At 47.0% G+C, this 15,237-nt stretch overlaps 1 protein-coding gene across 6 annotated transcripts in view; it reads right to left on the bottom strand.

Annotated features, from left to right (window-relative positions):
* The window catches only part of MYT1 (myelin transcription factor 1), a 56,381-nt gene that overhangs the window by 8,257 nt on the left and 32,887 nt on the right, over positions 1-15,237 (bottom strand). For 3 of the 6 annotated variants that reach the window (XM_052683977.1, XM_052683979.1, XM_052683981.1), the window contains 11 exons: positions 14,779-14,913; positions 13,257-13,347; positions 12,307-12,420; positions 10,719-10,933; positions 7,990-8,195; positions 7,062-7,331; positions 6,501-6,655; positions 4,838-4,900; positions 4,547-4,615; positions 1,481-1,543; positions 817-900 (listed from right to left, as the gene is read on the bottom strand). In XM_052683977.1, the coding sequence (XP_052539937.1) occupies positions 817-900; positions 1,481-1,543; positions 4,547-4,615; positions 4,838-4,900; positions 6,501-6,655; positions 7,062-7,331; positions 7,990-8,195; positions 10,719-10,933; positions 12,307-12,420; positions 13,257-13,347; positions 14,779-14,913 (1,465 nt within the window). The remainder of the gene's footprint in view (positions 1-816; positions 901-1,480; positions 1,544-4,546; positions 4,616-4,837; positions 4,901-6,500; positions 6,656-7,061; positions 7,332-7,989; positions 8,196-10,718; positions 10,934-12,306; positions 12,421-13,256; positions 13,348-14,778; positions 14,914-15,237) is intronic. The other 3 variants (XM_052683980.1, XM_052683978.1, XM_052683983.1) reach the window with 3 other exon arrangements.

The raw sequence follows: 15,237 nt of genomic DNA, 5'->3' as shown, positions 1-15,237 counted from the left end.
ACATCAGGACGTTCAGTCCTCGTGAATCCCTCTGCAAGCAGAGGAGCAGAACCACAGTGAGGCCATTCGGGTTGTTCTGAGATCCAAAATCCCATCCCTAATGATGCTCCAGCACATTCCTTCCTGTTGTTAGCTTTCAAACATCGAGCACAGCCCCAAGCACTGGGAAGAACATCGGTTTTGTGGGAAGCATTCTTGTGCAAGCATCAGCTGCACTGTAGCAAGCAAATCCTGTAAGATCTCCTTTGCAAGCTCCTTTGCACTGAGAAGTGATCACTTGCAAAGCAGGAGGAGCTGCTTGGTGCACCCTCAACCATCACTTGAAAAAATAAAAGCCCAACAGCCAACGGTTGCACAGCTGCACTCACTGCTTTTTCTTTCCTTCACTGTGTCACAAAATGGCATCGCAACACCACCAGCAATTCAGGACTATGTGAATCCAAAAGGTGTTTTTTTTTTTCGTGCAGATTCTCAAGTAGGTCGCTTAATTTTTAATAAACTCCGCTAACTCCTGCTAATTATCACACAGTTCATTTAGCTCGGAAGCTTTCCTTCCTGGAGACAGAGGAGCGAGAACAGAGCAGATGGCTCAAATATCATCCGCTTCTCAAAGCTCCTTTCTCCAGCTCGGAATATTCAGCAGTAGCCAAGGCTGTACGAAGCACGTTTTATGTGGGGCAACCAAGCCCTGACCCTTCCCATGCCAGCACCCCTCGTGTGCCCACTGCCACCCTGAAAGCCTCCAGCATTCCACCCAACTGTGGGTTTTTTACCCTCATGTGCAACGCCGCTGATTTTCTCTTTGTCCGCACTTACTTCATCAGCTCCGGGTCCTCTTTATCATCCTTGGTCGGGGTTATCTTGATCCCACTTTTCTTGGCACGAGGGCAGCCTGACAGACTGTGTTTGAAAAGAGAAGAAAGGGCTGTCTGACTGGCAGGGCCCCCACCTCATCAGCTTCCCCCGAATTTCGCACGCGGTTTTGATCTCTCTCGTTTTGCAGCTTCACATCACGAGGAGAAGTCAGGAGAAAAAAATATGTGTATTTGAGGAGATGGACAGTAATTAACGGTGCCTAGATAAGAAGATATCTGCTAACAGCCTGCAATGTTTAATGGAATTGTTGAAACAGAAGGCTCAGATCTCCGCTATTAATGCTATAAAGTGATAATAGAAGTCATAAATAGGTAGCGTTATTAACAGGAACATTGCATCAGCTAAAATCTGACCCTTTGTCTTTTATTCTATTGAAGGGAGCTTCTAATCAGAGGCTGGAAACATCAAAAAAAGGAAAAAAGTCAGATTAAAGAGATGAAAATAGGCTTCAGTTGTCAGTAACATTAATGTTTTATTCAGAACTTTACAACTCTGCCCACTGCAGGGGGAGGAAAAAGAAAAAGACAGAAAGAAATTAAAAAAAAAGAAAAAAAAAAAAAAAAAGAAATAAAGAAAGAGAAAATAATTTAAGAGAAGATCTTACCTTCTGTGTGATGCATAATTTCCTGTTATGTGACCAGAGCCGTCACAGCCAGGAGTAGGGCACCTGTGGATGAAAGGAGGCTGCCGTGAGCTGGGGGTCACCCATACAGTGGGGCTGCACCAAAGCAGGGTTCCTCCCTGCCCCTTCTCCCTCCACAGGAACAGCAGCTGTGCTGCAATGGCCACAGCACTGCTGTCCCTGTGCTGATGGGTGTGGGCATCAGAGGTGAAGAGTGGGGAGGAATGAGGATGTGGGGAGGGATGCAAATCCTGGATGTGTCCCCACCTTGGGGCAATGCCTATCTTCTCAAGAAAGATGAAGGGAGATGACCAATGCCATCCTGTGCCACTGGGCTGGATATGAGCATAGGCAAAATACCCCCGAAATATCCTTCAACCATGGATAGCATGGCCGCATAGGTGTCTTCCCCAGGGTCACTTTGGGTTTGGGTGATGTGGGAAGGCAAAGTTCACTAAAGGCACCCCAGAAGGGAACTCAGAGCCCCAAACTCATCAGTGCTGGAAAGCAACAAAGGAAAAAGGAAAAAAAGGTGACCATAACCTCACTGTGACACTGTGGGTTAGGGATGGGGACTCTGAAGGGGACCTCAGGTCCCTTCCCATCCACTGCATCCACAATCATGGGTTTGGAAGTAAGCATCCAGTGCTCAGCAACATGAATGAAGGCCAAGCCTAGAAGAACGCTTCTGTGATCACACAGCCCAGCACAAAAGCTCGCACACCGCAGAGCAGGAGCAAAGATAATAGTGTGAGCTGAGCACTGCATCATTACAGCCACGGAAGCGAGGAAGGTGAAGGGCTGTGAAGTGCCACAAGCACAAAGACCTGCTCCAAACGCTGTAGGTGAGGCATAAAAGTTGTCATGGGGACCAGCAAGAGAAGCAAGGAGCCCTCGCTGGGGCCAAAGTGCCAGGCTGCCAATTAGCCAGCGCTGCTCAAGTCAAGCACATGGAGCTGGAGGGGCAGGGGAGGCTGAGCTGCTGCCTCGAGCTTGCAAAGGCCCCTTGTTCTAGGGGGACGTTTTGTGCCCTCGCTTTCTTGATCCTCAATTATAAGGCTGCCTCTGCCTGGCTTGGCAGCACTGGCTGGAAGATGTTCGGTGCCTCTGGGCATCAGAGACCTGATGGGCAGTGCTGTGGCAGCAGAGCTGCCTGCAAGGCCAGTGCATGTGAGAAAGGTAACGCGCTCAATGCTTGATCCAGGCAACAACACGAGGGGCTATGAGAGACTGCTCAGACCCAGGACTGGTGCAGAAGCAGCAGGGTGAGGGTAAAAGTCCCCTAACTCATCTCATAATCAGAGAGGAGAGCGTTTCCCTGTTATATACAAGTAGAGAAAGAATCAAAATCATTCTTTGCTGTTCTAGCTTCGGGGTGGGATGAAATGATGAAAACACCAACACCAAACTCCTTTTGCCTTTCAGGACTTTTTAAAAAGGTGGGGGGGGAAAAAAAAAAAAAAGTGATTTGATTTTTATTTTTAATTATCTGGAGACAAATCATTCCGATAGAGACCTCTTATTGCCTGTTTCAGCCTGGAGCTTTTTAGGGGGTTTTTGTTGTTGTTGTTTTGTTGTTTTTTTTTTTTAATCAGGGATATTAACCCCTGGAATACAACTTACAATAAAAATGCTGAACAGGGCCTTATCTGAAATTGTGGAAAAGCTCTGAGTGTGATATCTGCAATATCTCCAAATCCCTTTCTCTTTCTCTGTGCCTCCGTCCTCACCAGGATAAAGAAAGAGAACAATATTGGAAAATAACGCTGAAAAGCTTTGTTTTGGCCAGGAGTTGCCTGATTTATGCAGTATTTTGGTAGCAAAACACTACTATCACATGCTTAAGGGCACAGGGGGATGCATCATTCTGGACATCATTTAATTTTAGTGTCACCCACTGAATACAGGACACAGGACTTATTTTGTCTCTGCCCCTCGTGAGCTTTTGCTCTCAGTAGAGTTCTTCTCAATTATGGTTATGAATATCTCACCATTGAAATAATCCTAAATTTGGATTCAGCAAAGCAGGAAGCTAAGAGGAAAATTAGCCTACAAAGACAGGCTGTGCGTGTGGCAGGGATACTGAAAAAACACTCACTTTTCCCCCAGAGATGTGGGTTGGGTGGAGAAGGCTCGAGTCCCCCCACTGATTTTTCATACAATTCCTATTAAAGCTTCCTTAAGGGAAGGCAAACTAAGGGAGCAGTTGGGAAATTCCCCTGGGTAGCAGGGAAGCTCTTGAAAACGAGGAGCATTGGAAATAAAGCTGAAAACAGGATTAGGAGAAATACATCTGAAAGTCAACACCAAGCCTGGATTGCTCCCATCCAGAGCAGAACTGGCAACGAAGACATTCAGGTGTCCATGAGCCTTTTGCTACCCATTAACAGACGTGTGCACAGCTCTTCCCATTTACATCTGCTCCGGATCCTGCCTCATCAAGCACCGTGTGCTTGTCCCACTGCCCCGCCAGTCGTACTCCCATGGCAATGAATGGAAATCTCTGCCACCGGATCCCCAGCAGCCCTTACAGCATAGCACAAAACTGGCACGCCGTGTTCTTTGAAAGGGTTCTTTTTGCTACGACCTGGCAGTATTTTCCCACCTGTGTCTGTACCCAGTACCAAAGCGTGTGCCTTTACCTTGGCTTCGGATTATTTGAGAGTCATACAAAAATGATAATAGGAAGGATGATGGCACAAATTTAGGGAACGAGAGCTGGGCAAAAGACACCAAATGAAAAATAAATTAGCTTATTTTTATCCAACAGAGCCTGTCAGGGGTCTGGGTTATTTCTGAGTTGCCCTGTGATGCCTTCTCCCCAAAATCCCCCTTCCCATGTGCCACCATCTACCCAATATGACAGCTGGGCTCCACCAGAGCTCCTCACAGGCAGACTCTGATCAGTTTTGATAGGAGAAAGGAGGGGATAAAATAGCAAAAGCAGAGCACAAAGGGGGAACAGGGAAGGTATATAGAGAAGAAAAAAAAAATAAGGGAGAGGGGAGGAAAGCAAAAAAAGGAGTTCCAAGTTGAGCGCAAACATACTTGAGGTCAGCAGAGTGGGCAGCCATGAGGTTTCTGAGGCTCTTGTCAGCAAGAGGACAACCAGAAAGGCTGAAAGAGAAGAGATGGAATATCTGGATAAGCCAAAAAAAAAAAAAAAAAAAAAAGAAAAGAAAAGAAAAAAAGAAAAAGAAAAAGGGCAGGGGCGTGGGGATGGAGAAGGGTAACAGAACGTGGGGAGGAAACAGAACCAAATTGTCCACATGGGCAAACAATATACTAAAAACTAAAGTTGTATTTGGAGTTTGAACTGCGGAAAAAAGGTGAACCCACCTGCGGTGAGAGGCATAGTTTCCCGTGATGTGTCCACTGCCATCACAGCCTGGGGTAGGGCAACTGGGCAACAACAACAACAACACAGATGTAAGTGCTGGAAAGAGATTAATTCACCCCAGAATGCGAGCCCTCCTTGGTATCTGCATTGGAATGCCCTTGCCTTTGGTCCTGTTCACAGGCAAATACACCAGCTCTCTCCCTTTTTTGCTCCCAGAAGTTCATGATTCTTCACAGTTTTAACAGAAAAAAAAATGTGGTAAATGTGAAGAAAGTGTTTGAAACACTTGGGCTCTCAGTGCTGTTGGTACCCACTCTTTGCCAACGGGAGGGCTGAGAGATGGCACATTCACAACCCACCAGGGACGGCATAAGACACTGAGCTTCAATCAGACACAGGTAGCTCCTGACTTAATTACAGATCATTCGTTACAGCTCTCGGGTCAGAGAGGAGCAATGGTACTAAATGAGGAGAGACAGCTCAGGGTTGGCCATGATACCATTTATTTATTCCAGGGAAGAAATTTCTTGCCCTTCATAATGCAACTAAAGCACTGCGTGTCTTCAAGGTTCTACCTCAAGAATTGCTATTCACATCATTGCTGAGTTTCCAAAAAGCCTTGAGAGTTTTGCATAGGACAGCTGGTTTGTGCTTTGCTAATTTAGGGAAACAACTGCTTTGCCCCTGTGGATCTCTTCCTTGCCTGGCCACACTCTTCCATCAGCCTTCTGCTCGCATAGCCAAGTAACGAGCAGCATTGTATAAGGTCAGCAAAATGAGGCTCACCAGCTCTCCCCTGTTTAGCATACAGGAAGGTCAGGCTGCAGGAAAGAGGCCCAGGCATGGCAGATCCACTGGGAGGGGAGAACTCAGCTCCACAGCCTCCAGACTGATCCCAGCAGCCATGAGAGCAGGGACAAATCCACACTGCAGCTCTAAACATAGACCGTGACTGCGGGGGATCAGCAGGGATGCAGAGCATCGTGTCATCTAATAAAGACCTGGGTCTATTTTCTCCCCATCCAAAGCCATGAATACACACACAGTATAAGACCTCTCCAATGTATAATGCAGCATGACAGCAATCCTGCTGTAGCTAGAGTTCACATTTTGTGGCCCTGCCGTATCATGGTGATGTGACTCACTGCTCTACATTAATAACCCAACAAGCCCTGCCTTCCCAACGAGGCACCTGGAAGGACAGTGGGAAGGTGCTGAGCTCCTTTGGATGCTTTTAGCTTCACAGCATCACTCAGTGTCCCAAAGCAAGAGGTTGGGACCTTGGAAAGGCTCCTCCACTGTGCCAGAAACGCTCCTAGAGGAAAATATCATGGAGAATGGGCCCTGCAAAGCAGTTTGCACAGCTGTAGCTGTGAATCCTGAGAGCACGGAACTCCATAGGAACTACCCTGCAGCACTGCAGAGTCTCAGGACCATAAGGAGTGGATTTCATCTCAAGGATCAGAAGTTGTATGAAAGTAGGGTTTCCCTTTAAGCTTTTGAAGCCCTAAGATGAAATCAGAACAATCACAGCAAGACAGGTGGCTATGCTTCTAATTCTTACAGTGTATCTGTTGACAAATTTTGTCTGCTACCAGCCTGGCTGTCACTGAGGATGTGTTTTTATAACATAGGAAAAAAAGACAAGAAGGCAGGGCTTACGTGAGCAGCTCTTTCTTGATGTCCTTGGAGAGGAATTTAAGCTTGAAGTTAGTTAAGGTAACTTCCCCTGGATATTTTCGTTCTTCAAAGTTCTCCTCTGACACTTCTTGCTCATCAGCTTCCGAGGAGGCAAAAGAGTGGGCTGCAGGCTCTGACTGCAAGAGAACAGCCAGAAGTGGTTGCAGTGGTGCCCGTTGCTGTGAGCTGCAGTGGGAAAGGACCCCAGGTTCATCCCAGCTCAGAGTTAAGGCGGCACTGCCAGCACTCCTGAGACCTGCAAGCACCTTGGTCATCATTTGGAGATCAAACAGGCAGTGATTTCCCCTTTTTGTAGGAGAAGTGTTCAAAGCATATCTGTACAGGGCTTACACTTGGCTTTGCCACGGTCTTGCAGATGGACTCAGACTTATCCCCAGCAGGACCTGCCTCCATCTGCACCCCAGCCAAGAGACTAAATGACAAAGTAGGGGTGCTGGGAAAAACAGGACAACAGTCCAAGCAAATATGAAATTTATCCCTCCACTGAGATTTGGAACTTAAACATCCAGAGTCACCTCTCACCTCTTCTGGCTCTTCTTCCCGCTGACGGTTTGGTTTGGTGTAGTCAATGGGTCCATCCCATTCATCCTGGCGGGAGGTCTGGCTGGACTGGGGGGAGGTCATGGTGCTGCTCGTGGTACTGGTGCTGTTTTGGCGCTGGGACACATCTGGGGACTTCACGCTGGGACTACTGCTGCAGCTGCTGCTGCTGGGAAATGTGCTCTCCCTCTTGCGGTTCTTGTTCATACTCAAATCCAGAGTCCCATTTTCATCCACCTCAATGTCCATGGACTGAAAAGTTGGAAATGTGCCCAACGTTAGCAGCTGCCAGAAATTCCCTAAGGGGATCTTGCCCCCATTTGTCACGGGGGAGCTAGGGAGCAAGTTATTCATTGCCTGTCTTTTCTGCAGTCACTTAGAAGGAACTGAATGGGAAGGGATGCTCTTTCATAAAGATTTTCAGAAATGTGCCATGCAGACACACCCCTCTCCTAAAAGCAACGAAGCATTTTGTCTCAGTTGCCTGAACACAGGCATCTAGAGCCATGTAAGATGTCCTATGGCATCAAAGAAATCTGCCCAAGGCTGGGCATGGGACACAAGACCTCAGGAAAACCCATGCTCCCCTGATGCAACTGGGAAATCTAAAATGACATCAGACACTGAGCAGTGAGCAACTGAAACCCATCTTAGATGGATAATTTGAACCACGATTCATCTCCTGAACATCCTAATACATCATAGAATCCTTGTGATTCTAAGAGCCACAATTACCTCCTCCAAATAGCTCATCACCCAAAGCACATTGGAAGGGAAAGGGCAATATGTGATAATGTCCTCCTTTCCTCTCTATTTAAAGGTCAAAATGAAAGGGGGGGTTGGAAAGGAAGAAAAAGAAAAAAAAAAGGTATTTCTCCCATCTAAAGTTTCCAGTCCCAATCCTGCTCACCTTGCTGGGTGCCTCTTGCTGCTTGGTGCTGAGATTCTCTGGCATTTCCCAACAGCGTGTGGAGAGGTTGAGGATGGCAGTGGCAGCCATGTGAGCAGCCTCAGCGTCGTGGGAGTAGTCAAAGCCTGTGGAGGAAGATGAAGTGCTCTTCACGTAACTGCTGGAGGGGCTGTGGCTGGGGGAAGAGGCCTTTGGAAAAGGTTTGGCTGGAATAAAAAGAGAAGGAACAACAGAAAGCTAATGTAGGTCTGGCACAGGCAAGGCAAGGTGTTAAGTCAGGCTGATGAAGCGAAGATGTCAGCAGTTCCAGTGGCAAACTGCGTTTATTACCAATCCATGGGCTATTTAATTGCTAGGGAGGTGCTGGCTGTGGCCAGGATCGTGTGTGAAGGTTCTCGGTGGGAAAAGTCAATTCATTAAGTAGATCTGCCATCAAGTCCCACAGAACTCAGCACTTTTCTTCATTAAAGCTACCCCTCGGTGGAAGGTGTCAAAGGAGAAAGCTCAGAGAAGCTTCCTGGCTCTCCGTCTGTTCATAACTTATCCACAGAGATGACTTGCAGCAGATTTCTTGTAGCACATTTGAACACTTTAGGATAAAAAATTACATTCATAGCAAAACCGTGGCCATGAAATATGAGCTTCTGATGATGACAGCAGTGAAATACGAATTTCCCGACAGCTGATTTGTCATTTAAATATGTCTGAATAACAGGATTTATTGCTCCTCTGCACATGGTCACTACACCACACCAGTGCTGTATATCACAGCACACAGCAGTGCGATCCAGGAGGTGCTGTGCTCTATTCATACTCGATGGCTAATCCACACTAAAATTTGCCTAAGGTTTAATCCATGCTAAAACTTGCCCTCATCTTGAAACTAGGCCCATTTGGAAGGGCTGTGAGCAAGCCGGAGTTTGCAGAAGTCAGCAGCTTCAGTGGGTGCAAATGGGATTGTCTGCTTTTGACCCATCACAGGGCCGTATTCTGACTCAATCAGCAGCATTTTAAAATTCTTAATTAATTTCACTGGGCATGTTTTGAGGGGAAAACACGCAGCCCCTTCAACGAGACCTGTATGGCTCATCCCAGCAGGGACGAAGCTGCAGGACAAGCTTGGCAGAGCAAAGCGTCTTCACGATTGTCACCACAAACCCAGAATATAAGGCATGATGAAATGCTGATCTGCCAAGGACCGCTCCCTTCCTCATTGTGTGCGTACATAATGCCTATTGACATTAATGGGAGTTATGCACACACATGCAGGGGAGTATAAATCCCTCTGGATGATGATCTCTTTAAAATCAGTTCTCAGCGAAAGGAACAGACTCCCCCGCTATGATTGGCAATCATATTCATCTTGTCGCTTTGATTAACTCATTGGAAACTTGCCCGAATGGTTATTCTTGTGTAGGGCTGCTTGTTTTTCAGTCCTGTTTAATCCGTGTCTTTACGGTGGGGTGCGGGTGTTTGCCAGCCCGACCCCACAGTATCCAGGACTGGGAGATGCCAATTTCAATTTCACACCGTAGGCTCAGTGATGCTTTTCCATTTCGTAAGTATTTCTACCGCTAATAGACTCGCAATCAGCAAATTAGTAAAATAAGTGATGAGAAAAAATAGGAAGGATTATCCTAGTGGGTCTGCTGGAATTATTTTTGTCAGTACAATTACCCTGAAAATTCTTCGCTAATATTGCAAATAACACAATCTATTCAGCAAGAGAATCACTTGCTCTGGGAAACAAATTACTTTTCCATCAGACCTAACCCAGGATGACAGTGGCAGTTGTGCTCTCTGGCCTCCATCCAATTTCATTGTCTGATCCTTTACAGATTTAGTACTGTAATAAAGGCAGCTTCCATTGTAGTGCAACAACCGGGATGCTTTCAAGTACGAGCACTTTTTAGAGAGCAGCTGCATCAGGATTAAACAGGATTGTGGAAGTGGGATTAGCCAGACAGAAAGCCCTCTGGAGGCTGCTGACTTCTGCAAACGGAGCTCCTAAATCTTTATTTTTTTTCTTCCCCGGGAAGATGCCTTCAGGAGTACATTTGGAGTCAGAGGGGAGGGGAAATTAAACATGGGTCTGACAGAACCAGGCTGGGGCAGTCTGGCTCCTGGTGCTGCTCTCCTTCTCCTGGGAACCCCAGGCTCAGAGGGTTCATCTGACCATTGCATTTTCACCTGCCCTCCCATTGCCCAGCACTGTGAGCAGCACTGTGAGCTCAGTGAGGAGCAGGTGATCGATCGGGGAGCAGAACACGGCCAGGAAGACAAATGGGTGGAATGGGTCATACAGAAGATGGAAGAGAGGAAAACTATAATCCATTTAGCGAGATGAGAAAAGACAGATCAATAGATATGAACTGCAAAGCAGTGGGGACAGACTGAAGACAACTGTGTAACTTATCCCACCTACAGATGTGGCTCAGATTAATGTTCCCACTGCTCAACATGATTCTTCCCAAAGCTGAATCTCAGAATTGCAGGGGTTGGAAGGGACCTCAAGACGCCACCAAATCCAACCCCCAAGCTCTCCCCAAGGCCAAGCTCTCCATGTGCCCCTCTCCCCACCAAAGGGATATGTCATGGGGGACCCATTTCTCCTCCCATTCAGGCTCAGCCCTTCCTCCCCAAAGTGATTCACTCGTCACCCCATGGCATGTGACATGCCAAGAAAGAAAGAGAACACAAAACCCAGCCCTTCCCTGTGCCCAACTTACATTTAAAGGCTTTAGGTGAGGTTTCGCTAGTCTGAATCTTTGGGGCAAGCATGCGTTTGCCAAAAACCTGAGCATCAAAACTTGCATAATCGAAGGTGACCTTGGAGTACTTCTCCAGCTCCTTGGCCAGGTTGGCCCGGGGGGTGGCTGGGACCATGTTGGGCCGGTAACTTCCGTACTGAGGGATCTCCAGCTGCTTCACAAAGCACATAGGCCTGAGGACAAAACAACGAGCACCAATGATTTTTCTTTTTCTTGGGAGCCCACAGCAGGGGCTGCTGGGAGGGAACTGATGTGATGGGAACATGCAGCTGCACCTTGTCCCCAAGGGCTGTTAGAGAAGAGTTGACGATGACTTTTGTTCTCCCTCAGCAAGTCTGCACCTGCTTTGGGACTCTTGGATTCCTTTTTCATTTTTTTCTTTTATTTTTTTCCCACCCACCCTTTTAAACTTCTTTTTGCACCAAAAACTAAGATGTCCATCTTGTGCAAAATATTCTTGCAGGTTGCTGCAGCGTGGCAGTCCTTTTCCAGTGGCATCACACTCAGGTGCCACTCTCCTATGGGTGCCATGACAAAGGACAGCACACAGGTGCAGGGATTCAGTTTGTGCTGCAGATCTGCAGCAGCGGTGAGCTCAATGCATGGCCACACCGAGCAAACCTCTCCTTGCCTGCAGAGCCCCTCTTCAAGCCCTGCTTCTGCTGGGTTGCCTATCATGAATCAATTTGTCTTGCATATAAATTGTATATAAATGGCCCATTGTTATTCTCCTTCCTGTGACCTCTTTCCACCAGTGAGTCCCCGGAGCGGGAGCTCCTTGGAGCATGGAGCATCCTCGTGACGCGCTCAGAGCACGCTGTGCCCATCGCGGGCTCTGCTGCAAATAAATAAGTAATCACCCTAAATGGCCTTCCTTTGCAAAGCACCAAGCTCTGTGCACCGGGGTGTTCAGCAGTCCTGGGGAGCAAATAAATAAATTAATCACACCTCGGTGGCTCGGTGGAAGTGCTGCCGTTCCTCACCTCCTCCTCTCATTGCAAAATAACTAACCATATTACAATCCATCTGTAGCCTCATGAATCACATTGGCTACGAAAGCAGGAATCTATCAGGGACATCCTTACTGCAAGACAGCCCTTTCTCCCAGGAAGAGAAAGATGGGCGAAATAACAAAATAGATGTGAGCGCTTTGGCAATGAGCACAGGCTAAGGAAGGAAAGCGGATGGACTTGCACAAAACGACGACTGAGTGATTTATAGGTAGCCTAAATCTCCTCCTCCCCCTCCTTGAGCCCACCCTACTTATAATGCTAATATAATAGCCATAATTCTCCTGCAGTTTGCATTGCGGTGCTATTGGCACAAATGCCTTCTGCTGCACTGCTAAAACCCTTTGGCCTGTAGCCTCAGCATTAATTGATGCTACAGAAGCAATTCATTGTCCTCAGTGCCCTCCCTGGGATCATCAATTAAATATCTCCCCACCTTGGCGAGACCTATGATCATAATAACAGGACTCAGCAGTATCAGGATACAGCAGGAGCAAGCAGGCTGCTGCTGCAGTTCTGCTTCCCACCCCACATACCTGAGGATCCTGTCAGAGTTGGAGCTGGGCTTTGAAGGATCACCAGACTGGGTTTGTTGCTTTTCATGTGATTTGGCTAATTTTTCAGCAGCAGCAATGGGGCACCCAGATAAACTGTGAGTTAAAAGAAAAAGAGAAAAAAAAAGTAGAGTGTGAGGAACATACGTGGAAATTTTCACTTGCTCCAGAGTCTCAGAGCTACACTGAACCCATGAGAAAAACATTTGCCTTTAAGGTTTTCCGTGTTAGTATTATCCTAATTTACCATCAGTCTTGGCCAGCAGCAAAGCAGCCAAACATCAAGTGCCCAACCTATCCCCTCCTGACCCCATCTGAGCTGAAGTCCCACAGCAGCAGCATCTAAACTCCCACATCACCTGCACTGCAGACTAATGGCAGCCTAAATATTGTGGAAATCCCAGAAAGCCTTCAAACTGCCACACCACCAAACACAAACATCACTGGGCATGGGCACGCTCTGCTTCACATCTCCTCTACCTGCACCCACAACACTGCTTTGCCCCACTGCCCAATCACAGAATCATTAAGGTTGGAAAGGCCACTAAGACCATCTAGCCCAACCATCAACTCATTACCACCATACCACTAAACCATATCACTCAATGCAACATCTACTCTCATTCTGAACAGCCCCAGGGACGGCAACTCCACCACTTCCCTGGGCAGCCTATGTCAATGCATGGCTATTTTTTCTAAGGACAATTTTTTTCCTGACATCCAACCTGAAATCACTGCTCTATCCTGCTGTCCTGTATTATTCTTTGCCTTATCACAGAACCATTAAGGTTGGACAAGACCGTTACGGCCATCTCGTCCATTAGGATCATCCCTTCTTCACTTGCTCCGCTTACAGCACCTCCAAAAGTGAGAGCTGTAATGTAGGAATAAACCTGGTGACCCTGGGGCTGTGCAGCAATGGAAGATGGTACCTCCTGTGCGTGTTGCGGTTGCTGTTGACGTGACCCTGTCCTGTGCAGCCTGGCGTGGGGCATTTCAACACGTTCTCGTGCATCGCCAAGACTTCGGAGCAAGCAAGGGAAGGCAAGAAGGAGTGGGAGGCAAAAAATGATAAAAATCAGAGAGAAGAAAAAAAAAAACAAACCAACACAAAAACAAACCCAAGTCATCAAGTCTTGGCTTCCTAGAAATCAGGAAATGTGAAACCCTGCAACTAGAATCTGTCTGCGTGGAGAAAAGTAGATTTACAAGGCAGCATTGCTCAGGTCAGCACTAGATTAGCATCTGGGCACACAGCCGGGGCTGCCTCCCTGTTTGCTGATTGCAGTGCAGTTCCCCCAGCCAGCCCCCACTGCCTGCTGCTGTTTTTGGAGCTAAGTCTCCCAGTTTCAGGTAGTTTTAAAGTGATTGAAGCTGTATCTCCGCTTTTATCCTGAGGACTAGCCCCTGTTTGATTTTTGAACGTTTTAATCTTCAGGATTATTGCTTTCTGCAGTGCTGACCTTAAAAGTAAAGAAAATAATTTGATTTGCAAGCCTTTCTGAAGCACGAGTCTTGTGTTATTTATTTATTAATATTTTTTCTTGCATACGAGCCTGTGTGAAGATAGCTGTGCTTCCTCCTTGTTTCCTGCAGCTCTCTGTTTATGGCAGGTCTGCAACATTTGAAATTACTGATAAAGAAGGGCACTTTTTTTTTTCTTTTTCTATTATTTTGGCCTATTATACCATTATCATAAATATAAAACATTTATTTTTATGCCTATGCACAAGGAAAACTATTTAGGACGCTGGTAGAGAGGTTGAAATAAACTCTCCCTACGTATCTGTACATAAAAATCTGTTATGTTGATGATAAATACTTCCTGCAGAAGAGAAGAATCTCAGTACAGTGCTTTGTGAGTTTTACAGCAATGAGCAGAGGAAAATCAGCTGTCCTCCACATTCTGAGCACTTCCTCTCCTTTGCCATATGGCAACACCACCATGCTTGGATGCCAGGAAAGAGTGCTTTCTCCTTCTCCCCAGTGCGATAACCCAAATAGAGGAAAGCACAAGAAATTCAGTGTAAAGATGGGAACTGTTCAGCACACCTCTGGAGATGGGCAACAGTCGATTTTAGAGCACCTTTGATTTTCAGAGAAGGGACATCATTCTCCACAGGATGGTGCTAAAATCTTTAAGAAGGGTCTGACTTTCCTATAATCACCATAGCATTTCCCGTTAAGATTATTACCACTTTGATGGGGAAAAGCATACCAGAACGATTTAAAAAAGCACTACGCCACGCCATAGACTCAATTACACCCCAAAACTTAATTCAGACTTCTGCTGGGGTCTCAGCCAAGACATTTACACCATTTCGGGCTACTTGGAGCGCCTATTGCCTTACAGTTGGCTCTACCCACCAGATGTGAAATTCTCCCCTTAAAAATAAGGCTCCAGTCTAATTCCAGCAAACTGTCATCCCACTGGGCACCCAACCATGTACTCACTCTCAGGGGGAATCCTGTCTTTGTGCGGACAGCCAGAGAGGCTGCGGTGGTGAGGGTAGAGCCCCGTGACATGGCCGGTCCCATCACAGCCAGGCGTTGGACATTTGATTTCTCGCTTCTCAGGTCTTGAGGGATCTAAGGGTTTTAGAGAAAGCATGGTGGAAAGCAAGTTAGCAGTTTTGGAAGGGAAAAAGTGGGAAGGTTGGGAACGTTTATTTGAAAAATGGTCCTGGATGCTTCCCACCGCTCTTCCAGTCGATGAAGGAGGTACCTTTGAGTTTGGAGGCTTTATTTGAAAGTGCAACTGCAACACTGGAGACAAACAGGAAAAGCAATTTGAGCATCTACTGAGCTGGGATATGGAGTCACTCACTCAACTAGCCTGTGCTCAGCTGCACATCAAGCACATGCCACCCCCTCACTGGCTGTGGCTGGACTCCTGCCCTTGCTCCATCTGGG

Source organism: Tympanuchus pallidicinctus, unplaced genomic scaffold (assembly GCF_026119805.1).
Source record: "Tympanuchus pallidicinctus isolate F22 unplaced genomic scaffold, pur_lepc_1.0 scaffold20, whole genome shotgun sequence".
NCBI classification, from domain to species: Eukaryota; Metazoa; Chordata; class Aves; order Galliformes; family Phasianidae; genus Tympanuchus; species Tympanuchus pallidicinctus.
Note: the sequence above shows the minus strand (reverse complement) of the source record. Positions and strands in the feature narration are given on the sequence as shown.